The 11,138-nt window shown below is 41.9% G+C and overlaps 1 protein-coding gene across 1 annotated transcript; it reads left to right on the top strand.

Moving 5' to 3' along the window:
* The first annotated feature begins 41 nt into the window (after positions 1–41).
* MRPL21 (mitochondrial ribosomal protein L21) lies at positions 42–6,166 on the top strand. The gene is made up of 7 exons (XM_053448526.1): positions 42–203; positions 1,807–1,867; positions 2,328–2,413; positions 2,690–2,853; positions 3,588–3,640; positions 5,412–5,515; positions 6,047–6,166. Exons 1-7 carry the CDS (start codon positions 131–133, stop codon positions 6,109–6,111), a joined length of 606 nt encoding a protein of 201 aa, XP_053304501.1. The 5' UTR covers positions 42–130; the 3' UTR covers positions 6,112–6,166.
* Positions 6,167–11,138: the final 4,972 nt, after the last annotated feature.

Raw genomic sequence — 11,138 nt, 5'->3', positions numbered from 1 at the left:
ACTAGCACTTCCTGTTAAGGTCGGAACCTTGTGTCACGCAGCTTGTGTTTCCGTGCGGAAGGGAAATTTCCAAGCACCGGTGCATCTCCCGTACGGAGCCGCCAGCGGCCTGAGACCGGGTTTTGGAGCTATGGCGCTGGCAGTTTGCGGCCGTCTAGCGGGTAGTTTGCTGGCCGGGCAGTGTGTCCGGGCTGCCGGAGCTGGTGAGACTGGATCCGGGGGGTAGGAGGGCGGCCTGTGTGGGTGACCCATAGCCTCCTGCCTGGGTGACATTCACAGCATGTGGGGTCAGGAGCTCCGGGGATGGGAACACACTGTGTCCTGCGTGACAGGCTGCCGTGATGGAGACACTGGCTGGGGCAGCATTTATCTCTAGTGTCATACTTACCTAGTGGCCCTGTCTGGGTCCAAATGCCCCAGCTTTCTAGGAGCTCAGAATGTTTGCTGGGTATGAGAGAGAGTCCCACAGCCATGAAAATAACAACAACAACAACAACAACAACAATAATAATAATAATAATCTGATTTATTATAATTGTCCAGGCAATGACAGAAACATTTGTCAGTAGGTTTCAGGCACATAAAGGGTATTGGTTACAGGTCTGCTGTCGGAAATCCTCGGGCCCAATGCTGTCCTATAGACAGGGTCCCCTGCCCCGTCCTACCTCAATTTACTTCACTTAGGGTGGTAATTAAGTGGAACAGACTCCCAGCAGAAGTGGTAGAGGGTAATACAGTGAGGGGATTTAAACATGCGTGGGATAGGAATATGGCTCCGGAATCTAAGACGAGACCAACGACTGATTAAGGTCTGAGTCTTTATAGCGGGAGAAACCGGTGAGCTGGTTTGTAAATATCTGTGTGTTTTTCTTTGACATGCAATGGTTAATAATAAACGATTCCATGAGTGATGTAAACAGAGGCCAGGGCTCGGGATGTATTTGGAAGCCAGGCTGTGACTTCATCTGCTTGCAAGAGCAGCAAACATTCAGTCCATCTGTAAGAGCGCGATGAGCACTCACCACGCGAGTGAAGGGACCCAGACCTTTCTTATCACGAACTCCAGACGCAGAGTTGGAAAGTTGCGTCCGTTTTGGCAGCGACCCCAGAACGCGTTTCTGTTCTGAAGTCTTTATTGGGCCGGTTTTAGGATCTGCTCTGAGGATTGATTGGCCGGCATGGAGAAGGGTTCACTAACACGCTTTGGTTTACGTGTAACACGCCCTGACAGTGTGCGTTTCTTCCTTGTAATAGGCGATAACCGCCTGCCGGTACCGGTTTCAGAATTAAATAAATATATATCTGCAAAGCACCATATCTTTGTGTGAACGAGATAATATAGCTCTCCAGTGACCTCATACCCCAGACTTCTGATACTCGGGGCTATTTCTAGCGACTGACCTTTCCACATTAAATGATCCTGTTGCCAAATAGTTACTTTGTGTGTTAAGAGAAAGCTTCACTTAAACAATGAATTTCAGACAATTCTGTAAATGCTATATAGTGGGTTTTATAATTAAATCCGCTATTTTTTTTAATTTTCACATTATATTTTGAAGCGGGTCCCTTTAATAGCGCCGTGACGTATGCTAGGAAACGGTGGGTTTATAAGGAGTTCAATCTGTTGGCCAATTAGCTAATTTTCAAATAAGGCACCAACATATACTGTAGCGATCGCAATACATGACAACGCTATTTAAAGAAAGAAACATATAAAACATATTCATTTTGATTTTGATACAGTTGACGGAATTATGTTTATTTGGATTAGTCGTATTAACGCCTCTTTTCTTGTTTCTCTTATAGCCGTGCTGTCTCGGCCTGGTCTCCAATACCTGGGATTACGGAATTCTTCCATACAGACGGGGTAAATATTGGGTATCCTAATAAACCCTCTCAAAATAACTCTGCACTTTCTACACATAAAGCTAGATGAGGGCTGTCAGCCCTGAATAAAGTCTTTTTATGGCATCAACGTCTATAAGGTTCCTGTTGAATTACTGTACACATAGTGGCCCAAAGCAAACTCTGCACTGTACTGCCCTAATTCAGATCAAGTATATAAATCAATGAACGTATAGATCAAGGCGATAGTCTGTATAAATCATTCCAGTAAATGATTCTTTGTGTTATCATTTCCTTACTATGTATGGAAACTATGTTACCTGGTACTATGTATGGTCAAAGATGAAGATGATTACTTCACGGTTATCTGAAATACTAACCATTAATATGGTTTAAATTAGTGCTCTGGTGCCTGTGCTAATTACTGGGCTTGTAGGACATTTGCGTTCATATAAATCACATATTACTTGTATCATCCGCAGCCCCCTTCCGAAGACGTCGCTAACTCAACCGCCTTGGCCTGAAACTAAACTCCCAGATCCAGTGGAAGAGGCAGAACACCACAAAGGTAGGATAGATAACAAAGTGCACTTTCTGATGACTCTACTGTTCTTGGGGTTTGGGGTCTGGTCACCTAAGTCCCGACATGTATAGTTGGGTACGGGGCTCATCTCTTCATGGCAGCTTTCAGTGGACCATGGCAGGGTATGGCATGGCATAGGGTATGCAGCTTTGGCAAATACGAGTGCTGTGAAATTTCAGTTAAAAGCTCAGGTTGCTGGAGAACTTGACATCGTTGTTTTGTACATAATATACACTCGCCGTCTGTGTTTTATTTTTACAGAGCTTTTACAGAACATAAATAACCTCATAGCTACAAGACAATATGGCAGACTATTCGCGGTCATCTCCTTTTTAAGTAGACAATGGAAAGTGACCAACGAAGACCTGATTTTACTTAACTGCTCAGTAGACGCAGAATGTGGAGAGAGAATCCGGCTAGAAAAGGTAAGGTTCCGGGGGGGTTGGCTGAAATTGTTTTAATTGTAAAAATTCTCAGAATATTTTGACAAACTATCCATACAATATACATTTTTTTTTTAATAATTTAAAGACGGCTCTATTTGGTCAACAGAACGGGTTCTGTAAAATTTTAGAGACAGAAAATGATCATCTACAGGGGTGATGTATTAACTCTTAAAGGGCCAAGCTGTAAAATGCAAGAACGTGAAACTGTCTTTGCTGCTGTCATTTTGGCGGCTTCACAGGTCCATTACGTTTTTTTAGTTTAATAAAACAAAACAAAAAAGCTAAAAGGCGGCTTTTCTGGCAGCTTTTGCAATGTTATATTTTTTTTTTACTGATTTCCATGTAAAGATAAATCTTCAAAAATGGCGTACCTCTAATTGTGCTCTGTCTATAAACCTTAGCAGGGCCAACCCGTGAAGGTTTGATCTAATAAATACAATGAAGAAATGTTACGGGACTTTTGTATACGTTTTCCAAGGCAAACTTCCTATCAGTGCCAGCTGTTTGAAAAAGCGTTCGGTGGAGCAGGTGGCGCAGCACATTTATAAGTTTACAAAAGTACATTTTTTTATACTTGAAAACAAAAGAGATTTAGAGGCTTAACTTCGAATCTATTTACTGCTCACTTAAGAAGTTTGGAGCAAAATGTTCACCCTTTCCAGTTTATTTTCGTTTCTTTCTCTATCGTGTGACTAAAACCGTTCTTTTTTTAGGTCCTGCTCGTTGGCAGCGATAATTTTACACTCGTCGGAAAGCCTCTCCTCGGGTAAGATATGGATTGCCACTTCGGCTCTCCCACGCTATTCTAAACATATGTGCCCGTCGAATTACGGCGACGTTTCTGTGTTTCATTCCGGAATGTAACCAAATTCACAAGTGCCCCTACAGTGACGCTTTGAAAGAAAGCCTGCAATTAGCAGATTATTCTGGGACGTACAAAGAACTGGCCTCCTGCCAGACTCCGGGAGGATATCACAAAGAGCATGAATGTGCGTGAATCCAAGTGTTCGAGCCTTAATCTTCTGCACTCCGCGTTAGAATGAGCAGCGCTAGAATGAACAGCGTAGTTCCCTCAGTGTTAAATCTCTGTTGTTAATCCATTGAAATAATACAGGAAAGACCTCATGGGTGTAATATGTATGGGAGCAAGTAAAAGACGGTGTTTTAACTTTAAAAAAGAGAGATTTAGTAAAGTTCAAGAGTGATTAGAAGAGGAAAGCCATAAGACAAAGGCTGCGGCTATTATTCTTCTTCATAATAATCAGTTGCTTTTGTTTGGTGTCCTATTTTTTTTTTATATAAATATATGCTATTAAATAAGTGAATTAAAAAACAAAAAAAGAAGAATATGAGAGAGGGAATCGGCAGAACAAAGTCTGTTTATTTCCTTCATTTGTTAGTTTTGAGACTATAATCTCGTAACAGTTCATAACGAAGAGCTGGAATTCATTTAATGGAATATTGTGGTCTGGCTAAACGCACGCTTAGCTGTTACCCAGAACAAAATAAACATATATAATAAAAATATACGGTAATTGGTTTATAGTAATGTTGAGTATTTGGCTAATAAAATGTTGAAGTTTGCACGCCCGTGGAGGATGGAATTTGGTAACGTGTTTGTGGGAATTTGTAGCTACGTGGAATAGTATTTATGGCAGACCGATATGTAGAAAAAAATTTGAACATGCACCATGTCTCATAATCTCATATTTGTTAGATGGATTAAGATAATTAGTTGGCTGACTAGACTCCCATTCGCTTGTGTTCACCTGGCTTCAATTAGCCTTTTAAACTTAAACTTGGATCAGCGAACACAACGGGCCATTGGAACACAGGAGTGATGGGAGTGATAAAGGGCCGTTGGAACACAGGAGTGATAAAGGGCCATTGGAACACAGGAGTAATTTGGGTGATAAAGGGCCATTGGAACACAGGAGTGATGGGAGTGATAAAGGGCCGTTGGAACACAGGAGTGATGGGAGTGATAAAGGGCCATTGGAACACAGGAGTGATGGGAGTGATAAAGGGCCTCTGTACGCCGATGAAGAGATTCTATTTAAAAGACCCGTTAAGTATAACTGACAGGAATAATTTTTTCCATGGGGTCTCACAACTGTTCCGAGTGTTAATGATTTGCCAATCCCATGATACTCTACACGGTCAGGAACAGCTAGCCAGGCCGGGGGCTACACAAGTCACTGTTGATGAAGAGCGTGGATGTCATCTTCTCCCACCTGCTGTAGCCGCTTTCAGGCTTTTAGCCTCGTGTCCTGCATTTGTTCCTTGACCAGTTGTTTCTTAGCAAGTGAAGTATTATAAATATAACACGTTTGTTAATTCGTAGCCATTAATCATTCCACTCCAGGAATGTAGAGGCTGATACAGTGAGGGAATTTAAACATGCATGGAATAAGCATCAAGCTATCCTGACTCTAAGGCAAGACCAACGATTGGTTAGAATGGGCAGACTAGATGAATGGGTCTGATCTGCCGTCCAATTCTGTGTTTCATATGATCTGTTGTGTGGCTTATTGCAGGAAAGACCTGGTACGAGTTGAAGCTACGGTGATCGAGAAAACCGAATCCCACCCAAAGATTCACATGAAGTTCTGGAGAAGACACAGATACCAGAGGAAAAGATGTACGTTTCTACAGGAATAACTTTTTGACAGTAACGTTTAATGGCACATGCAGAACGTTTCCATATTACTCCCTAGAAGTATATTTGCCGTATGGTGACATCATTAATTGATGGCACTATATATATGTGTGTGTATATGTGTATATATATATATATATATATATATATATATTTTTATTATTATTATTATTTATTTTTGTAACCTAAACTTGAGAAGACCTCATTTCTAGTACAGATGCCCAAACACTAAACTGACTTGTTCATATATTTTCAGGGAAGTCTTAATTGTCACTGTGAGGGAATGGCAGGCACTGATTGGTTGTTGCTATAGAAACCAAAAAGCTTTTTCGAAATTTTTTTATGTGATTATACCTTCAGCAGAAAGAATCAAATAACAGATCTGCTCAGGTTCATTTAATCTAGTAGAAAGCCCAATTACTTGGTTTTGTCATTGGAACAGAACCTTTAAACCCCTGCTTTTGGCGTCGTCTTTTTGTGTATAAAACCCTGTTTTTTTTCATGTTTCTGCAGGGATTGTGCATCCGCAGACAGTCTTGAGGATTAACACGATTGAAATTGCTCCTGCTTTATCCTGAGCGTCAGAAATTGTATCTTTATGATAATGGTTAATAAAATAAATGTTGCTTTCTATTTCTTCTACAAATGATCAAAGCACTGTGCATGCGCTCTTCTTTAATACCCCTGAAGTAGTAGTTTGTAAAAGTCCATTGCCATAGAATCTGATGAAGAATATGCAGCCGAGGTCTGGCCATTTTTTGCCAATGATTGGCTACTTGAAGCAGCCAATCAATGGCAGGAAAGTGCTCCCATTAAAATCAATGGGGGGCTCTTTCCACACGTGTGCCCAAGGATGCAGAAAGACCCCTCGCAGCTTTCCCCAAAACAGAGCTAGAACAGATCGGCTGAACACTTCTCCTCCTCGGCATTTAGCTGGGGAATAAGGCGAATGTAGAATCCCCCCCAATGCGTCTGTAAAAGGGACAACATGAACGTTTAAAGGGGCCACACAGCTCTTATATGCATCGGAGTGAATATGATGGCTGGGGTGCACCTTTAATTAGAAATTGGAACATAAAATGGTCATTATTTATATATTTTGAGAAACTATTGTCTTTTAAAAATTACAACTTTAAATAGAGATTCAAAGAATGGATCTTGGGAGCAGAAAGGGGGGTTTTGTGGTGATTGGCATGACTAAAGCTTTTTTTAAGCCAATGATGGAAAATACACCTTTTTACCATAAATGTTCTTTTTATTGCCTTCTGAAGAAAATGAATGCAATGTAAGCTGTACGATATCTGATCACTGATGGGGCATTTATAAAATTGGCAGTCTATTTGGAGGAGAACATATCGGGGGCTGTCTCTATTAACCCCATTAAGTAACTAATTAAAAAATAAAGGGGAAAAACTCCAGGAGACGAGGACAAAGTTTAAATCTACAACGTAAGCAGTCTAATACGACGAGGATCTCGGGCCATAGATCAAAGTAATTAAACTGAGATGAAAGCTATCCAAGTAATTAAAACCGACAAACAGGTTGTTTAAGCCATTAATCCCGATGGCTGTCAGTTTTGCACCAAATTAATAGTAAATTTTGTTTAGAGCAGATTTTATGTTTATTTAAAGGGAAAGTCGATGGAAAAGTCCCCATGTCTTTAATTTGCCGTTTATATTCTGTGCTCGATTAAGACCCTCTTGTGCTCTTGGCTTTTGATGGCTCCTTCCCCTTCTCCTAGCCCGACTTCGAGCTAAAGTAGCCTGGACAGCGGCTGTCCTGTAGCCAGAGCTTCCATTAACGTGCAGGGGCCCGAGACGCGTGCCTAGTCTTCCTAATGGATAATCTGGCACCGCACCATGTATTTTTGAGAATCAGTCCTAGTTCTGGTGGCTCCGACACTGAACACCGTAAGAGGACGAAGTATTGGAAGTGGACGATCACACGCGTGAGCAGATCCACCAGCACATGCGTGTACACAGATAGCGGCCACTGCTCCGTGATGTCAGGAGGCAGTCGCTGGGGACGCATCCAAGAAAGGCGATATAAAGTTTATATAGAATGGTCACATGGCTCGTACGGCGTCTGCTCATACCTTCTTTGTGCATTAGTTACCAGACACCTAAATTTAATCTTGAGGGACGTGATATCTAACAGGATTGGAGAGATGCCAGCCGGGCACCATTACTTAAAATAGTCTTGTATAATGTAGCATTTGAAATTTATTTAGTAAAACAAAAACATTTAATGCTTTGCTGGAATATACTGTGGGAAAATAACATGTTCTTAATTGGGGTGATTTTTTGCCATGCTTGTTTCTTGCTAAAATAACATTATGGAATCTCTAGGAAGAAAGAAGCAGAAACTCTTTAGGACATAAATGTGCTATTTTAAAACACTGTTTATTTTATCGGTCATTCTCTGCCGTGGTGCGATTTGCCCGCTACTTAAAGCATAAGGGAAATAAACTTAGCATCTTTTAGTTCCGTACTGAGTAGGATTCCTTAGTTTTGCTTCCTTTGCCGTCTTCTCCAATCCTGGAAAAAAAAATCTTTCCCCTCTTCGGTTAACACCCGGCAGAAATCAATGCTGAATGAGATTCTCGTAGCAGGACGTCCAGGAGTGATTGTGAGATCGGCCGATAAGAAACAAAAGGTCCAATGAGAAATCTATACGCTTTTACACCCTGTATTGTATGGATTCGCTGAAAAATGTTAGAAGAATTCTAAGGTCAATCAAAGAATATTCTTAGGAACAATCCAAGAAGAGATATGAAAATGTGTGTAGGAGAGAGGGTAGGGAAACAATACGTAGAACAGGATTCCGGAATAGTAAATCACAGGTGACCGCTTGTGTCCTGTGACGGTAGGTGAAGGAGGTACTCATAGGTTATAGAGGTACGCAAGGAAGAATTCGGTCAACAGGGGGTATAACCGATACAGGCATGTGATAAATTGTTATGTTTAGATAATATTTTATGTTATTTTCTATTCAGCTCTTCAGCCAGGGTTGTAACTAGAAACCACAGGTCCCTGGTGCGAAAATTGCCCCTGGGCCTCCCAACGTCACCAACCAACATGTCCCACAGTGCCCTTTAAGCTTTGCCCTATAAGCTTATTGATCCCAAGCAGCTTATCAGTGCCATCGTAACCCCCAACTAGCCTGTCTGTGCTATGTTTCTGAGTGTTATCTTTTAATATTTGGAGGCATTTATTGTGGAATGTTCTTTTTAAATTTAGACTAAATTAAAACTCGTATGCCACCCCCGATGCTTGCGCTTGGCAAGAATCCTTGATGGCTGTTGCAAAAGGTGACCTCTGCCCATCGTTCTGTTCTGTGGGTAGAGCCAAACCTATTTTAGCGAGAAGCAGAAATAAAATGTTTCTGGCTAAAAAAAAAAACAAGTTGTTTTGCAAAAAAAGACGACAGACGGGACAATTAATAAACAAACAACAATGTTTTGTTATTTTCTTACAAAATATTCTGGTACATAATCATTGTGTTCAGCTGCAGAGACGGCCGGCACCGGTAATGGTTCAACGTGGACGACGGTAGTTCTAGAGATCTGTGAAGGGCATTTTAGTTACCCCTTTTGGCTTTTCTGTTCCGATATCTGTCCTATAGGCCTCAACATATAGCCGGGAAGGGCATTTACCAAGAATGCCTTGGGCCTATTTTCCACCATAACCCCTCTTCAAATCCTGGTTCATGTCTACCTCTATGCATATCCATGTCCCCAAACTCATTATGTAGGGTGATAGATAAATGGAACAGCCTCCCAGCAGAGGTGTTAGAGGCCAATATAGTCAGGGAAGTTAAACATGCTTAGTATAAGCATATGGATCCTGAACCTGATACAAGACCAGGAACTGGTTAAGGTCTGAGACTAGACGGACCGAATGGCTCCATGTTTCTATGTTATACCCATCCTAAATCCATTATCCTGGCAATTTTTCTTTCTCATGTCCTTTGCCCCCAGCGGTGAGCCTCACAGGTCTTAATTTAGTTCATATTTTTTTTTTTTTCTTGTTTTCTTTATTTTCTGGATTTTTCGTAAATCTCTCCAGATTGTGGTCCATCGAAATGGCAGGAGATTCTGCTCCGTATGGGAACGGATCAAGTGTTTTGCGATAATCCCTCCGTGTTCTGTTCGAATCGTGTCGCTCTTCTCCCACGTCGGATCTACGGACGCGTTGTTGTAACTTTTCAAATCCTTTGGCTGACTGTTTTCCCCATGACTGGGAGTGAGAAGAGGATTTGTTCTGTGTGGGCACAAATCGACACATGCTGTAGGACATCGCTTCTGTCTACATCAAAACACACTGACTGTGCCCAAAAAATAGGAGGATTTTGTCATACATTTTAATTGGCGGCGTGTCTCGAAAATAGTCAGGAGATTCTATTATTTCATAATAAAAGCCTTTTTTGTGTGCCGAGCGGATAAAGGCTATAAACAAAGTGTTTCAGGCCAGAAGCAGGGGATACAAGGAACGTGTAACCCAGAGAATGTTACATTTAGGGACAAGTCCTAACCGAGCAACCAGGTCGGAACGTTTCTATCGAAGGAACCTTATAAATTTATAACCTGCATAATGTCTCATTAAATAAATAAGATTACTTATAAGAAGCTGATGGGGCTTTAATACATGGAGGGATTTATCAGCATCCACCCCATACCTTTGCCCTCTTTTTGCCCCCAGTTTGGCTGAACATACCCTCTGCTTGCCGGTGCACACGCGTGTTATACTCACCGCCAGCGTTTTTTAGTCCTGGATCACTTGAGAGTGAGTCTAAGGAAACCTCCTGCATGCATGTGTAGAAAGAGATCCCACTGATTTCAACAGGAGCGTTTTCCTGCCGGTGAATGGCTGCTTCAAACAGCCAAAGCCGCCGCAAGAATCAGAAAGCGGAAGGGGTGATATCCTGGGACTCCAGAGCTGCAGCTTCTCCTAAAGGTAAATGGCCTTTATTCACCTCTCCCCCAGGTTACTTTTGAAGAGGCACAAAAAGAAAACCCAGCCTATAGAAGGATTGGTCGGTCAAGGAAACCTAGAGCAGCAGATGGAAGACACCCAAAACTTACTTCGCTTCACAATGTCAACATTGGCAGAACACGGTGGGACCCTGGTACACCATCTACTGGTCTGAAGTGGTGTTCGTGGATGACTTGCAGCGAAAAAGTCATACCTCCGACGTGGAAACAAGGCCAAGAGACTCAACTATCCAAGAAGACGCAGAAAAATGTAGGAGTCAAAATGTTAAATATTTGGCTGTAGCAGAAGGCCGTTTGCTGACGTGCTGGAGAGCGTTACAAGAATGGTGGACGTTCATCGCAAGTTTAGGGCTACAGTTCTGGAAACGGAGTTGGGGATTTGGTCAAAATGGATTGTCGTCTAAATGCTTCTCCATCATGCAATACCATTGGGGAGGCACCTGATTGGCATCAAATGTATTCCGCAGAACGACAACGACCCCAAAAGTACAGCCAAAGCCATTAAGAACTGTCTTCGGTGTAAAGAAGAACAAGGAGTCCGTAAGTGTTGGGTTCTCCCCGACAGGGCCCTGAATTTAACTTCATTGAGTCTGTCTGGGATTACATAGAGAG

This window comes from Spea bombifrons, chromosome 10 (assembly GCF_027358695.1).
Source record: "Spea bombifrons isolate aSpeBom1 chromosome 10, aSpeBom1.2.pri, whole genome shotgun sequence".
In the NCBI taxonomy this organism is placed as follows: Eukaryota; Metazoa; Chordata; class Amphibia; order Anura; family Pelobatidae; genus Spea; species Spea bombifrons.
The sequence above is the reverse complement of the archived record's forward strand: the minus strand, read 5'-3'. Positions and strand labels throughout refer to the sequence as shown.

Bases quoted from the DNA above. Each gene is read 5' to 3' on its own strand.
- MRPL21 (XM_053448526.1), top strand. From the start codon at position 131: ATGGCGCTGGCAGTTTGCGGCCGTCTAGCGGGTAGTTTGCTGGCCGGG. The intron at 1,868-2,327 runs GTAAATATTGGG...TATCATCCGCAG, and splicing joins AATTCTTCCATACAGACGGG to CCCCCTTCCGAAGACGTCGC. The intron at 3,641-5,411 runs GTAAGATATGGA...GGCTTATTGCAG, and splicing joins GTCGGAAAGCCTCTCCTCGG to GAAAGACCTGGTACGAGTTG.